The sequence below is a fragment of the Osmerus eperlanus genome, chromosome 25 (assembly GCF_963692335.1).
Source record: "Osmerus eperlanus chromosome 25, fOsmEpe2.1, whole genome shotgun sequence".
In the NCBI taxonomy this organism is placed as follows: Eukaryota; Metazoa; Chordata; class Actinopteri; order Osmeriformes; family Osmeridae; genus Osmerus; species Osmerus eperlanus.
The window spans coordinates 4,753,305-4,768,834 of NC_085042.1; the positions used below are offsets into that span (position 1 = coordinate 4,753,305).

Sequence of the window (15,530 nt, forward strand, 5' to 3'; positions counted from 1 at the left end):
TCCAAAATGGGTTATGTAAGTTACTGGCCAATCTCCAGTTTCCAACATGTTCTCTGTACTTATGTTCAAAGATTTGTTGATTTAACATTCACAGCATCAGGTTGTAGATGAGAGGCAGGGAAAGACTGTCAGTCACAGCACCAGAGAGGATGTAGAACACAGACAGGATATGACATCATGTGAACACATATCTCTCCTCTGGGGTTAAATCTTAAGTTAAAAAACATGTAATGAGTAATCATGGATATGTGTTACTGAAGTAAATAGGTGAAAAACACTTTCCAAACATTGTATAGAACTATGATTTATTCCGATACATTTTTAAGTGAATTAGCATACTCTTCAAATAGTGACGTGGAGCAACATCAAACATGTTTTCAGATGATCAAATTAAAATCAGTTTAAATGTGCAGGTGGACAGAATCATTTGTAATGATGCAGTACAGAATATTATGATATAACATCCACTGTATATTACCACAGTGAACAGTATCAATATAAAACTTTAACATCAGAGTGACCAACAGAGCAGAGAGGTGGGATCTTCCTCCTGCATGTTCTACCATCATCATCATCATCATCATCATCAACAACAACCAGGTACAACTACCACACACCTCACTGGGATGACATCACAGACACCTCTGATTGGCAGATCTTTACGTCAGGGTGTTTGGCATCACCAGCTCCTCTAATAGAGAAGTATGGGTAGAGTTTCTCAGTGAAGGAGTCTTTCTGAGTGTGGATGTGAGTCATGTCTTCAGGGTCGTAGAAGGACACCTCCCCCCTGTCCCAGTCCAGCTGAACTCTGATCCTCTGGAGTCTCCTCTTCAGAGGGAGAGTGTTACCCAGACCATTAGTGTACTTACCACTCATCTGCTTTATACACCAGACTCCATACTTTGGGGATGCACAACGCTCCCCCTTCCTGTCTACTGACTCTCTGACCACACCTATATTCCAGTGAGGATGGTCCCCCACCTCCACCTCCCAGCTGTGCTTCCCTGAGCTGAATCCCTCAGAACCCAGAACATGGGGGTACTTGGTGTTCCTCTCTGGGTTGTCAGGGAGCTGCCATGAGCCTGTGTATCTAACACTGGTCAGATCATCAGACAGAGAGAGCCAGGGTGATGCAGTGTTGGGGTCCAGAATGACAGGAGTGAAGCTGACCACCCCCCTCATCTTCTCCCACACTCTGAAGGTCAGGTTACCGATGTGTTTGGCCACGTCTATCAGCGCTCCTGAGACCAGCTGTGGATCCGGCAGTGTGACCTGGGCTCTGGTGCTGGACTGAGTGTGTTTATAGCTGCTGAGAAACAACACCTTCTGTTTCTGCAGCTGCTGTTCCACAGCAGAGATGCTGACGGAGAGAGAGGAGATCTGGGCCTGAATCTTCTTCATCTCTCTGGAGATGGTCTTCCCCTTCTCCTCCTCTTCCTCCCTCACAGCTGCCAGTCTGGCCTCCTCTTCCTCTCTCAGGAAGTGGTGCAGCTTCTCAAACTGAACCCTGATCTGTGTCTCTGTGGTGACCAGCTGCTTTATAGAGTGCTGCACTACTTCCTGGTAGGTCTTCTCCACATGTTTGTATTTGTCCTGCTTGTCCTGCAGAGACTGTAAGTCACCCTTCAGTTTGTTCTTCAGTCTGTTCACTGCCTCTTCTAGAGGAACCACCTTGTGGTCGTGGTGGGCAGGGAACTCACAGACGTGACACACAGCTCTCTGTTCCTCCTCACAGAACCACTTAGGCTCCTCTGAGTGTTTGCTACACACCACCTCCACCCCCTCCTCTCCTCTCCTCTCTTCAGACAATCCTGCTTTCTGTCTCCCAGCAAATGAGTCAACTAAATCCTTCAATGAAAAGTTGATACCTGGAAAGTCTTTTGAGGATTTTCTCTTACAGACCGGACAGTTCTTGTTTTCAGCCTGATCCCAGAACTTAGTCAGACAGCTGGAGCAGAAGCTGTGATGGCAGCCCAGAGACACAGGATCTCTGAAAGTCTCTGAGCAGACGTGACAGGTCAGGTAACTTTCAAATTTGTCAGCCATGGTTTCTGGAAATACTGCCGCTAATATCGAGATATAATCAAATGCAGAGTATCTTTATGTAATTCTGACCAAAACAATAAAGTTGCCTCTTTACCTTTTTAAAACTTCACCAAACATAACTCTCTGGTCTGTCCCACACCCTGAAATGGCGTCTTGCTTCGGCAATGCAATGTCGTAAATCTACTTTCAATTTCACTTAACTTGTTCAAAGTTCATACCTTGCAACGGTACGTACCTACAACTGCATTACCGTCTCAGTCCTCTAGATGGTGATGTTGGACTGCAAGATGTCCAACAGAGCTAGTATGTCTTGGTAAGGTTGGAAAGATTTTCAAAAGATTTAGATAAAACACTTAGCGTGCATTCTGTCCGAATTATCTTCATACATCAGTATTCTAAATAAGCAAGTTCAATACCTCATGAATTTGTGAATAAAGAGATTTCATAGAGTATCCTATTTATATGTATGTGAAGTATTCAGAAGAAAACATAACTGTTTAATGTCATAATTTGAAAGTATAAAAAACATTTGAAAACAATACATTCTCATGCACAATAAATAAATACTAAAACTCACATCTCAACAAAAACATAACCAGTCTCTCCAGATATCTCCAGACCAGAGTGACCAGTCTCTCCAGATCTCTTCAGGCCAGGTTGGCTAGTCTCTCCAGATCTCTTCAGACCAGGTTGACCAGTCTCTCGCTGGCCTCTCACAGCTTCTTGGCCACTCCCTGGTCTCTGGCGAAGGGCCTCAGAGAGGCCGGCCGGCAGTCTGTGAAGTAGCCCCCGCTGTGCTTGGCGGCGGCGTCGGACACGGAGCACCACACCACCGTCTGAGCCCCCATCTCACACGGCACAAAGAACATCCACATGACCACCTGCATCAGCATCCTTAAAAAGAGCGTGAGCAGGACAGTCACCTGGGTGCACAGCCTAGGCCCCTGGGCGATGCGGGACAGGTCCTGGGTCAAGTACAGGTTGGCCAGCTTGCTGCGGCAGTAGGTGAAGAAGGGCAGCAGGTTGTAGTTGAGGTCCTGGAAGTCCAGCTTCTGGTATTTGTAGTTGGAGCAGGCGAGGGTGACCACGCGGCTCGGGGAGCACTCTCTCAGACGGCCAAGCAGCAGGTTGGTGAGCAGGAAGTGACCCAGGTGGTTGACCCCGAAACACATGCTGAAGTTATCGTCCGTCTAGTCCAGGAGACCGGGCATACCTGGTGGGGTGGGGTGGGGGGGGGGGGGAGGGGGGGGGAGGGAAATGGAGAGACAGTGATAACATTTGAGAGGAAAGATGACATAGAACCAGTGTCAGATATACTGTGTGGTATCAATGTTTTTGTCATGCTGTGTTTCATGTTGTTGGGCTCAGGTGTCTATCCTGCTGTCTCTCTATCCAAACACATTTTACAGACTCGGTCAGCAGAAGTTTCTGTGGTGTTCCACCTTCAGAGTGTCCAGAGACGACATGCTCTCCCAGACTCTGACCTGCGTTGTTGATCAGGATGTCCAGCCTCTTCTCTCTCTGCAGGAAGGAGGAATGTGGTCTCTCTGACACTCCTGTATCTCCTCCCACCCAGCAGGGAGCCCCTCCTGCCCTGACAACACTGATTTCATGAGGTGGGATATGTCCAAAAAGGGTTATGTAAATATCTGGCCAATCTCCAGTTTCTAACATATCCCCTGTAATTTTTGTTCAATGATTTGTCAAATTTAAGATTCACTTCATCAGGTTGTAGATGAGAGGAAGGGAAAGACAGTCAGTTACAGCATCCTACAAGAGAGGATGTAGAACAGACAGGAAATGACATCATGTGAATGCGTCGCTCTCCTCTGGGGCTAATTCTAAAGTGTTAAAGCTTGTTATGATTAATCATGGATATGTTTTACTGAATTAAATATTCAATTAAACTTTCCAAACATTGTATAGAACTATCATTTATTCAGATTTTTTTTTTAAATCACAGTTAATTCACATTTTAAATGTTTTAAATGGTGATGGGGAGAAACAATAAAAAACCTTTCAGATGATACAAATAAAATCAGTTTAAATGTGCCGGTGGGTAGAATGATTTGTCTTTTTTAACATTCAGATTACCATTCATTTCACTATATCAATGAAACACAAAATCCCTTTGTTTCGGTAATATGACAACATATAAGCTATGTAATCCGAACCATAACCAATTATAATGATTTAAAAGTAAACATTCTGCTCACCTCAAACTGTACAGTGAACACACTCAAATATCTGGACAGTCAAATATTTGAGTCCCACACAAACACATCTGGTCATGAGCCCCTAGATCCAGTCATCGTTATATAACTCCATTATGAAGATATCTTAACATGACAGTGATACATGACCCCCTCCCCACCCCTCTGCATCCCACCTCCTTTCAGATGCTTGATTAAGCAATCCTGCCCCCAAAACACACACATACAATGTATCTACATATTGTGGGTGTTACATCACATCACCAGTACTTCATCCTAACTTCTTGAAGAAGCAACACATAACAGAGATACATACAACAGAGATACAACAGAGATACAACAGACCCAGTATGAGGGCCGAGGACCAATTCCAACACCTTCATACTGTATGTGACTAACATACATGGAGGATCATATGTTACCTGACTGGGCTGGTTGACAAGTTAATCAGAACAGTAATAATAAGATCATTTACTAGACGCTTGATTGGCAGATCTTTACGTCAGGGTGTTTGGCATCACCAGCTCCTCCAATAGAGAAGTATGGGTAGAGTTTCTCAGTGAAGGAGTCTTTATCAGTGTGGATGTGAGTCATGTCTTCAGGGTCGTAGAAGGACACCTCCCGCCTGTCCCAGTCCAGCTGAACTCTGATGCTCTGGAGTCTCCTCTTCAGAGGGAGAGTCTTACCCAGACCATTAGTGTATTTACCACTCATCTGCTTTATACACCAGACTCCATACTTTGGGGATACTTTTATCTCTCCTTTCCTGTCTACTGACTCTCTGGCCACACCTATATTCCAGTGAGGATGGTCCCCCACCTCCACCTCCCAGCTGTGCTTCCCTGAGCTGAACCCCTCAGAACCCAGAACAGTGGTGTACTTGGTGTTCCTCTCTGGGTTGTCAGGGAGCTGCCATGAGCCTGTGTATCTAACACTGGTCAGATCATCAGACAGAGAGAGCCAGGGTGATGCAGTGTTGGGGTCCAGAATGACAGGAGTGAAGCTGACCACCCCCCTCATCTTCTCCCACACTCTGAAGGTCAGGTTACCGATGTGTTTGGCCACGTCTATCAGCGCTCCTGAGACCAGCTGTGGATCCGGCAGTGTGACCTGGGCTCTGGTGCTGGACTGAGTGTGTTTATAGCTGCTGAGAAACAACACCTTCTGTTTCTGCAGCTGCTGTTCCACAGCAGAGATGCTGACGGAGAGAGAGGAGATCTGGGCCTGAATCTTCTTCATCTCTCTGGAGATGGTCTTCCCCTTCTCCTCCTCTTCCTCCCTCACAGCTGCCAGTCTGGCCTCCTCTTCCTCTCTCAGGAAGTGGTGCAGCTTCTCAAACTGAACCCTGATCTGTGTCTCCGTGGTGACCAGCTGCTTCTTAGAGTGCTGCACTACTTTCTGGTACGTCTCCTCCACATGTTTGTATTTGTCCTGCTTGTCCTGCAGAGACTGTAAGTCATCCTTCAGTTTTTCCTTCAGGCTGTTCACTGCCTCTTCTAGAGGAACCACCTTGTGGTTGTGGTGGGCAGGGAACTCACAGACGTGACACACAGCTCTCTGTTCCTCCTCACAGAACCACTTAGGCTCATCTGAGTGTTTGCTACACACCACCTCGACCCCCTCCTCTCCTCTCCTCTCTTCAGACAATCCTGCTTTCTGTCTCCCAGCAAATGAGTCAGCTAAATCCTTCAATGAAAAGTTTACTCCTGGGTCTTCTTTAGAGGATTTTCTCTTACAAACAGGACAGTTCTTGTTTTTAGCCTGATCCCAGAACTTAGTCAGACAGCTGGAGCAGAAGCTGTGATGGCAGCCCAGAGACACAGGATCTCTGAAAGTCTCTGAGCAGACGTGACAGGTCAGGTAACTTTCAAATTTGTCAGCCATGGTTTCTGGAAATACTGCCGCTAATATCGAGATATAATCAAATGCAGAGTATCTTTATGTAATTCTGACCAAAACAATAAAGTTGCCTCTTTACCTTTTTAAAACTTCACCAAACATAACTCTCTGGTCTGTCCCACACCCTGAAATGGCGTCTTGCTTCGGCAATGCAATGTCGTAAATCTACTTTCAATTTCACTTAACTTGTTCAAAGTTCATACCTTGCAACGGTACGTACCTACAACTGCATTACCGTCTCAGTCCTCTAGATGGTGATGTTGGACTGCAAGATGTCCAACAGAGCTAGTATGTCTTGGTAAGGTTGGAAAGATTTTCAAAAGATTTAGATAAAACACTTAGCGTGCATTCTGTCCGAATTATCTTCATACATCAGTATTCTAAATAAGCAAGTTCAATACCTCATGAATTTGTGAATAAAGAGATTTCATAGAGTATCCTATTTATATGTATGTGAAGTATTCAGAAGAAAACATAACTGTTTAATGTCATAATTTGAAAGTATAAAAAACATTTGAAAACAATACATTCTCATGCACAATAAATAAATACTAAAACTCACATCTCAACAAAAACATAACCAGTCTCTCCAGATATCTCCAGACCAGAGTGACCAGTCTCTCCAGATCTCTTCAGGCCAGGTTGGCTAGTCTCTCCAGATCTCTTCAGACCAGGTTGACCAGTCTCTCGCTGGCCTCTCACAGCTTCTTGGCCACTCCCTGGTCTCTGGCGAAGGGCCTCAGAGAGGCCGGCCGGCAGTCTGTGAAGTAGCCCCCGCTGTGCTTGGCGGCGGCGTCGGACACGGAGCACCACACCACCGTCTGAGCCCCCATCTCACACGGCACAAAGAACATCCACATGACCACCTGCATCAGCATCCTTAAAAAGAGCGTGAGCAGGACAGTCACCTGGGTGCACAGCCTAGGCCCCTGGGCGATGCGGGACAGGTCCTGGGTCAAGTACAGGTTGGCCAGCTTGCTGCGGCAGTAGGTGAAGAAGGGCAGCAGGTTGTAGTTGAGGTCCTGGAAGTCCAGCTTCTGGTATTTGTAGTTGGAGCAGGCGAGGGTGACCACGCGGCTCGGGGAGCACTCTCTCAGACGGCCAAGCAGCAGGTTGGTGAGCAGGAAGTGACCCAGGTGGTTGACCCCGAAACACATGCTGAAGTTATCGTCCGTCTAGTCCAGGAGACCGGGCATACCTGGTGGGGTGGGGTGGGGGGGGGGGGAGGGGGGGGGAGGGAAATGGAGAGACAGTGATAACATTTGAGAGGAAAGATGACATAGAACCAGTGTCAGATATACTGTGTGGTATCAATGTTTTTGTCATGCTGTGTTTCATGTTGTTGGGCTCAGGTGTCTATCCTGCTGTCTCTCTATCCAAACACATTTTACAGACTCGGTCAGCAGAAGTTTCTGTGGTGTTCCACCTTCAGAGTGTCCAGAGACGACATGCTCTCCCAGACTCTGACCTGCGTTGTTGATCAGGATGTCCAGCCTCTTCTCTCTCTGCAGGAAGGAGGAATGTGGTCTCTCTGACACTCCTGTATCTCCTCCCACCCAGCAGGGAGCCCCTCCTGCCCTGACAACACTGATTTCATGAGGTGGGATATGTCCAAAAAGGGTTATGTAAATATCTGGCCAATCTCCAGTTTCTAACATATCCCCTGTAATTTTTGTTCAATGATTTGTCAAATTTAAGATTCACTTCATCAGGTTGTAGATGAGAGGAAGGGAAAGACAGTCAGTTACAGCATCCTACAAGAGAGGATGTAGAACAGACAGGAAATGACATCATGTGAATGCGTCGCTCTCCTCTGGGGCTAATTCTAAAGTGTTAAAGCTTGTTATGATTAATCATGGATATGTTTTACTGAATTAAATATTCAATTAAACTTTCCAAACATTGTATAGAACTATCATTTATTCAGATTTTTTTTTTAAATCACAGTTAATTCACATTTTAAATGTTTTAAATGGTGATGGGGAGAAACAATAAAAAACCTTTCAGATGATACAAATAAAATCAGTTTAAATGTGCCGGTGGGTAGAATGATTTGTCTTTTTTAACATTCAGATTACCATTCATTTCACTATATCAATGAAACACAAAATCCCTTTGTTTCGGTAATATGACAACATATAAGCTATGTAATCCGAACCATAACCAATTATAATGATTTAAAAGTAAACATTCTGCTCACCTCAAACTGTACAGTGAACACACTCAAATATCTGGACAGTCAAATATTTGAGTCCCACACAAACACATCTGGTCATGAGCCCCTAGATCCAGTCATCGTTATATAACTCCATTATGAAGATATCTTAACATGACAGTGATACATGACCCCCTCCCCACCCCTCTGCATCCCACCTCCTTTCAGATGCTTGATTAAGCAATCCTGCCCCCAAAACACACACATACAATGTATCTACATATTGTGGGTGTTACATCACATCACCAGTACTTCATCCTAACTTCTTGAAGAAGCAACACATAACAGAGATACATACAACAGAGATACAACAGAGATACAACAGACCCAGTATGAGGGCCGAGGACCAATTCCAACACCTTCATACTGTATGTGACTAACATACATGGAGGATCATATGTTACCTGACTGGGCTGGTTGACAAGTTAATCAGAACAGTAATAATAAGATCATTTACTAGACGCTTGATTGGCAGATCTTTACGTCAGGGTGTTTGGCATCACCAGCTCCTCCAATAGAGAAGTATGGGTAGAGTTTCTCAGTGAAGGAGTCTTTATCAGTGTGGATGTGAGTCATGTCTTCAGGGTCGTAGAAGGACACCTCCCGCCTGTCCCAGTCCAGCTGAACTCTGATGCTCTGGAGTCTCCTCTTCAGAGGGAGAGTCTTACCCAGACCATTAGTGTATTTACCACTCATCTGCTTTATACACCAGACTCCATACTTTGGGGATACTTTTATCTCTCCTTTCCTGTCTACTGACTCTCTGGCCACACCTATATTCCAGTGAGGATGGTCCCCCACCTCCACCTCCCAGCTGTGCTTCCCTGAGCTGAACCCCTCAGAACCCAGAACAGTGGTGTACTTGGTGTTCCTCTCTGGGTTGTCAGGGAGCTGCCATGAGCCTGTGTATCTAACACTGGTCAGATCATCAGACAGAGAGAGCCAGGGTGATGCAGTGTTGGGGTCCAGAATGACAGGAGTGAAGCTGACCACCCCCCTCATCTTCTCCCACACTCTGAAGGTCAGGTTACCGATGTGTTTGGCCACGTCTATCAGCGCTCCTGAGACCAGCTGTGGATCCGGCAGTGTGACCTGGGCTCTGGTGCTGGACTGAGTGTGTTTATAGCTGCTGAGAAACAACACCTTCTGTTTCTGCAGCTGCTGTTCCACAGCAGAGATGCTGACGGAGAGAGAGGAGATCTGGGCCTGAATCTTCTTCATCTCTCTGGAGATGGTCTTCCCCTTCTCCTCCTCTTCCTCCCTCACAGCTGCCAGTCTGGCCTCCTCTTCCTCTCTCAGGAAGTGGTGCAGCTTCTCAAACTGAACCCTGATCTGTGTCTCCGTGGTGACCAGCTGCTTCTTAGAGTGCTGCACTACTTTCTGGTACGTCTCCTCCACATGTTTGTATTTGTCCTGCTTGTCCTGCAGAGACTGTAAGTCATCCTTCAGTTTTTCCTTCAGGCTGTTCACTGCCTCTTCTAGAGGAACCACCTTGTGGTTGTGGTGGGCAGGGAACTCACAGACGTGACACACAGCTCTCTGTTCCTCCTCACAGAACCACTTAGGCTCATCTGAGTGTTTGCTACACACCACCTCGACCCCCTCCTCTCCTCTCCTCTCTTCAGACAATCCTGCTTTCTGTCTCCCAGCAAATGAGTCAGCTAAATCCTTCAATGAAAAGTTTACTCCTGGGTCTTCTTTAGAGGATTTTCTCTTACAAACAGGACAGTTCTTGTTTTTAGCCTGATCCCAGAACTTAGTCAGACAGCTGGAGCAGAAGCTGTGATGGCAGCCCAGAGACACAGGATCTCTGAAAGTCTCTGAGCAGACGTGACAGGTCAGGTAACTTTCAAATTTGTCAGCCATGGTTTCTGGAAATACTGCCGCTAATATCGAGATATAATCAAATGCAGAGTATCTTTATGTAATTCTGACCAAAACAATAAAGTTGCCTCTTTACCTTTTTAAAACTTCACCAAACATAACTCTCTGGTCTGTCCCACACCCTGAAATGGCGTCTTGCTTCGGCAATGCAATGTCGTAAATCTACTTTCAATTTCACTTAACTTGTTCAAAGTTCATACCTTGCAACGGTACGTACCTACAACTGCATTACCGTCTCAGTCCTCTAGATGGTGATGTTGGACTGCAAGATGTCCAACAGAGCTAGTATGTCTTGGTAAGGTTGGAAAGATTTTCAAAAGATTTAGATAAAACACTTAGCGTGCATTCTGTCCGAATTATCTTCATACATCAGTATTCTAAATAAGCAAGTTCAATACCTCATGAATTTGTGAATAAAGAGATTTCATAGAGTATCCTATTTATATGTATGTGAAGTATTCAGAAGAAAACATAACTGTTTAATGTCATAATTTGAAAGTATAAAAAACATTTGAAAACAATACATTCTCATGCACAATAAATAAATACTAAAACTCACATCTCAACAAAAACATAACCAGTCTCTCCAGATATCTCCAGACCAGAGTGACCAGTCTCTCCAGATCTCTTCAGGCCAGGTTGGCTAGTCTCTCCAGATCTCTTCAGACCAGGTTGACCAGTCTCTCGCTGGCCTCTCACAGCTTCTTGGCCACTCCCTGGTCTCTGGCGAAGGGCCTCAGAGAGGCCGGCCGGCAGTCTGTGAAGTAGCCCCCGCTGTGCTTGGCGGCCTCGTCGGACACGGAGCACCACACCACCGTCTGAGCCCCCATCTCACACGGCACAAAGAACATCCACATGACCACCTGCATCAGCATCCTTAAAAAGAGCGTGAGCAGGACAGTCACCTGGGTGCACAGCCTAGGCCCCTGGGCGATGCGGGACAGGTCCTGGGTCAAGTACAGGTTGGCCAGCTTGCTGCGGCAGTAGGTGAAGAAGGGCAGCAGGTTGTAGTTGAGGTCCTGGAAGTCCAGCTTCTGGTATTTGTAGTTGGAGCAGGCGAGGGTGACCACGCGGCTCGGGGAGCACTCTCTCAGACGGCCAAGCAGCAGGTTGGTGAGCAGGAAGTGACCCAGGTGGTTGACCCCGAAACACATGCTGAAGTTATCGTCAGTCTAGTCCAGGAGACCGGGCATACCTGGTGGGGTGGGGTGGGGGGGGGGGGAGGGGGGGGGAGGGAAATGGAGAGACAGTGATAACATTTGGGAGGAAAGATGACATAGAACCAGTGTCAGATATACTGTGTGGTATCAATGTTTTTGTCATGCTGTGTTTCATGTTGTTGGGCTCAGGTGTCTATCCTGCTGTCTCTCTATCCAAACACATTTTACAGACTCGGTCAGCAGAAGTTTCTGTGGTGTTCCACCTTCAGAGTGTCCAGAGACGACATGCTCTCCCAGACTCTGACCTGCGTTGTTGATCAGGATGTCCAGCCTCTTCTCTCTCTGCAGGAAGGAGGAATGTGGTCTCTCTGACACTCCTGTATCTCCTCCCACCCAGCAGGGAGCCCCTCCTGCCCTGACAACACTGATTTCATGAGGTGGGATATGTCCAAAAAGGGTTATGTAAATATCTGGCCAATCTCCAGTTTCTAACATATCCCCTGTAATTTTTGTTCAATGATTTGTCAAATTTAAGATTCACTTCATCAGGTTGTAGATGAGAGGAAGGGAAAGACAGTCAGTCACAGCATCCTACAAGAGAGGATGTAGAACAGACAGGAAATGACATCATGTGAATGCGTCGCTCTCCTCTGGGGCTAATTCTAAAGTGTTAAAGCTTGTTATGATTAATCATGGATATGTTTTACTGAATTAAATATTCAATTAAACTTTCCAAACATTGTATAGAACTATCATTTATTCAGATTTTTTTTTTAAATGGTGATGGGGAGAAACAATAAAAAACCTTTCAGATGATACAAATAAAATCAGTTTAAATGTGCCGGTGGGTAGAATGATTTGTCTTTTTTAACATTCAGATTACCATTCATTTCACTATATCAATGAAACACAAAATCCCTTTGTTTCGGTAATATGACAACATATAAGCTATGTAATCCGAACCATAACCAATTATAATGATTTAAAAGTAAACATTCTGCTCACCTCAAACTGTACAGTGAACACACTCAAATATCTGGACAGTCAAATATTTGAGTCCCACACAAACACATCTGGTCATGAGCCCCTAGATCCAGTCATCGTTATATAACTCCATTATGAAGATATCTTAACATGACAGTGATACATGACCCCCTCCCCACCCCTCTGCATCCCACCTCCTTTCAGAGGCTTGATTAAGCAATCCTGCCCCCAAAACACACACATACAATGTATCTACATGTTGTGGGTGTTACATCACATCACCAGTACTTCATCCTAACTTCTTGAAGAAGCAACACATAACAGAGATACATACAACAGAGATACAACAGAGATACAACAGACCCAGTATGAGGGCCGAGGACCAATTCCAACACCTTCATACTGTATGTGACTAAACATACATGGAGGATCATATGTTACCTGACTGGGCTGGTTGACAAGTTAATCAGAACAGTAATAATAAGATCATTTACTAGACGCTTGATTGGCAGATCTTTACGTCAGGGTGTTTGGCATCACCACCTTCTCCAATAGAGAAGTATGGGTAGAGTTTCTCAGTGAAGGAGTCTTTATAAGTGTCGATGTGAGTCATGTCTTCAGGGTCGTAGAAGGACACCTCCCCCCTGTCCCAGTCCAGCTGAACTCTGATCCTCTGGAGTCTCCTCTTCAGAGGGAGAGTGTTACCCAGACCATCAATGTACTTACCACCCCTCAGAAGTAGACACCAGAATCCATCCTCTGGGGATGCATTTATCTCTCCCTTCCTGTCTACTGACTCTCTGGCCACACCTATATTCCAGTCAGGATGGTCCCCCACCTCCACCTCCCAGCTGTGCTTCCCTGAGCTGAACCCCTCAGAACCCAGAACAGTGGAGTACTTGGTGTTCCTCTCTGGGTTGTCAGGGAGCTGCTGCTTTGAGCCTGACTGTCTAACACTGGTCAGATCATCAGACAGAGAGAAACAGGTATGTGCAGTGTTGGGGTCCAGAATGACAGGAGTGAAGCTGACCACCCCCCTCATCTTCTCCCACACTCTGAAGGTCAGGTTGCCGAGGTGTTTGGCCTCGTCTATCAGCGCTCCTGAGACCAGCTGTGGATCCGGCAGTGTGACCTGGGCTCTGGAACAAATGGTCATGATCAGTATTGATGAGGGTAGAAATTAAAAGTTAAACAAAAAATATATTAATTATGAATTCACGTACTTCTTCTCTGTGATTCTGAAGCGCTGAATGAACAGAAAAGAGCAATGATAAGCATTGTCATCAAAACCATGTATCAGATTAGCATGAATTGTCAACTGAAACACATCCTTACCTGCAGGAATGACACATCGTCTGCATTTAGCTCCTGCTTTATGGCTTCAATTGTGTCTGAAAGTGAGGCCATCTCTCTGTTTATTCCCTCAATCTTTTCTTTCATTGTCTCACTCTTCTCTTTGCCCTCTCTCCTCAGAGCTGCAGTCCTGGCCTGTTCTTCCTCATGTAGAAACTGGTGAAGCTTGTTGAACTTCTCCTTTATCTGCTTCTCTGTGTTTACTGTCTGGGTCTGTTAGAGTCAGAGAAGCCCTTACATTAGCATTTTATTATTTGTTTTTAAACAATACATTTTAGTGATTGATTCAATGCCTGTTGGTCACAGCATTGGCTAACACGTACTGTACTGTACCTCAATGTGTTCTGCAATCTTTTCACAAGTTAGTTTAACTTTATTACAGTCCTCCAGATTCTTTTCTAAGGGCTTCAGGGCAGTCTGAATTTCTTCCTGAAATGACACATGACATACATTTACAATCTTCATCTATAATGAATCACAAAAGAGAGATTGTAAGTTATTGTGCAGTGGCAACAGAAATTATAAATAGTTTCCACAAGTATTATCCGTTAAAGGAAACTTTAACCACTTCAAGAGTGTTCTTGTATTTGACCTCAAAACACCATCTTTATCTGACAATCTTCTTCCTCTCACCCTGTGATCCTGGGCAGCTTCGTCTACTGGGACACAGGTGTGAGATCTGTGTTTTCTGGAGGTCTGACACACCAAGCAGACGGGTTCTTTGTCCTCCTGACAGAACAGCCGGATCTTCTCACTGTGCAGACTGCAAAGCACCTCAGACTCTCTGACGACACCAGCCACTGTCTTAGACTCCTCTGAGTGTTTGCTACACACCTCCACCTCCTCCTCTCCTCTCCTCTCTTCAGACGATCCTGCTTTCTGTCTCCCAGCAAATGAGTCAGCTAAATCTTTCAAAGAAAAGTTGATACCTGGAATCTCTTTAGAGGATTTTCTCTTACAGACTGGACAGTTCTTGTTTTTAGCCTGATCCCAGAACTTAGTCAGACAGCTGGAGCAGAAGCTGTGGTGGCAGCCCAGAGACACAGGATCTCTGAAAGTCTCAGAGCAGACGTGACAGTTCAGGAAACTCTCAAATTTCTCAGCCATGGTTTCTGGAAATGCTGCTGCTAATATAGACAAATATTGAGACTGAGCCCAATGTAAAAGTATCTTTATGTTGTAATTCTTACCAAAACAATTAAGTTTACTTTTTACCTTTTTAAAAGTTCACAGCATATAACTCCCAGGTCTGTCCCACACCCTGAAATGGCGACTAGCTTAGTTTATACAATGTCTGAAATCTACTTTCAATTTCGGTTAACTAGTTCATAGTTCATCCCCTTGCTTTGTTCCTTACCTACAACTCCTGCTCTCTCCTCTAGATGGTGCTGTAGGACTGCAGGATACGGAGCTATAACTGTAAGTCTTGGTAAGGTTGGAAAGGTTTTCATCAGTAATACTGCAGATACAACACTTCATGTACTCTATATGAATAGGTGTATAGGCATGCTAGGGATAGAGTTTAGTTTGAATGACTGAAAAGTAAAACTGTTAAATGATGAATAGATTCTTGAGGCCAGGTTTACAACAATTTCAGTGCTTGACATGGTACCCGGTTCCCTCGTCCAAGCTACTGTAGAAAGTTGTCATTGCAGGTAAGTTGAAAGTGTTGATGCAATATTATCACAGACAGACCCGTCAAAATCAGCTTGTTTTGAACCACAACTGGGTACCACACCGAGAGGGGCGGGGCTTTGGGCGATGTCGCAACCCCTC

At 45.3% G+C, this 15,530-nt stretch overlaps 4 protein-coding genes and 3 pseudogenes across 4 annotated transcripts; all 7 read right to left on the reverse strand.

The window, feature by feature from the left end:
* Nucleotides 1-320: 320 nt before the first annotated feature.
* Nucleotides 321-2,240, reverse strand: LOC134011842 (E3 ubiquitin-protein ligase TRIM35-like). Its single transcript, XM_062451336.1, has one exon. The coding sequence runs from the start codon at nucleotides 2,044-2,046 to the stop codon at nucleotides 619-621; it is 1,428 nt and encodes a 475-aa protein (XP_062307320.1). The 5' UTR covers nucleotides 2,047-2,240; the 3' UTR covers nucleotides 321-618.
* Nucleotides 2,241-2,646: 406 nt separating this feature from the next.
* LOC134012337 (retinol dehydrogenase 14-like) lies at nucleotides 2,647-3,720 on the reverse strand (annotated as a pseudogene).
* LOC134012338 (retinol dehydrogenase 14-like) lies at nucleotides 2,670-7,816 on the reverse strand (annotated as a pseudogene).
* LOC134011844 (E3 ubiquitin-protein ligase TRIM35-like) lies at nucleotides 3,971-6,337 on the reverse strand. Its single transcript, XM_062451338.1, has one exon. The coding sequence runs from the start codon at nucleotides 6,141-6,143 to the stop codon at nucleotides 4,734-4,736; it is 1,410 nt and encodes a 469-aa protein (XP_062307322.1). The 5' UTR covers nucleotides 6,144-6,337; the 3' UTR covers nucleotides 3,971-4,733.
* LOC134012339 (retinol dehydrogenase 14-like) lies at nucleotides 6,735-11,704 on the reverse strand (annotated as a pseudogene).
* On the reverse strand, nucleotides 8,067-10,432 carry LOC134011843 (E3 ubiquitin-protein ligase TRIM35-like). The gene has a single exon (XM_062451337.1). It carries the CDS (start codon nucleotides 10,237-10,239, stop codon nucleotides 8,830-8,832), a length of 1,410 nt encoding a protein of 469 aa, XP_062307321.1. The 5' UTR covers nucleotides 10,240-10,432; the 3' UTR covers nucleotides 8,067-8,829.
* Nucleotides 11,705-12,894: 1,190 nt separating the features above from the next.
* On the reverse strand, nucleotides 12,895-15,026 carry LOC134012340 (zinc-binding protein A33-like). Its single transcript, XM_062452132.1, has 5 exons — nucleotides 14,388-15,026; nucleotides 14,088-14,183; nucleotides 13,737-13,967; nucleotides 13,625-13,647; nucleotides 12,895-13,540 (listed from the first exon to the last, which is right to left on the reverse strand). The coding sequence occupies exons 1-5, from the start codon at nucleotides 14,859-14,861 to the stop codon at nucleotides 12,895-12,897; spliced, it is 1,470 nt and encodes a 489-aa protein (XP_062308116.1). The 5' UTR covers nucleotides 14,862-15,026.
* Between the last annotated feature and the right edge of the window lie 504 nt (nucleotides 15,027-15,530).

Excerpts from the sequence above, each read along its gene's own strand:
- LOC134011842 (XM_062451336.1), bottom strand. The coding sequence starts at position 2,046 with ATGGCTGACAAATTTGAAAGTTACCTGACCTGTCACGTCTGCTCAGAG.
- LOC134011844 (XM_062451338.1), bottom strand. The coding sequence starts at position 6,143 with ATGGCTGACAAATTTGAAAGTTACCTGACCTGTCACGTCTGCTCAGAG.
- LOC134011843 (XM_062451337.1), bottom strand. The coding sequence starts at position 10,239 with ATGGCTGACAAATTTGAAAGTTACCTGACCTGTCACGTCTGCTCAGAG.
- LOC134012340 (XM_062452132.1), bottom strand. The coding sequence starts at position 14,861 with ATGGCTGAGAAATTTGAGAGTTTCCTGAACTGTCACGTCTGCTCTGAG. Across the intron at positions 13,968-14,087 it reads AGATTGCAGAACACATTGAG|ACCCAGACAGTAAACACAGA; the intron begins GTACAGTACAGT and ends TGACTCTAACAG. Across the intron at positions 13,541-13,624 it reads TTCAGAATCACAGAGAAGAA|AGCCCAGGTCACACTGCCGG; the intron begins GTACGTGAATTC and ends CATTTGTTCCAG.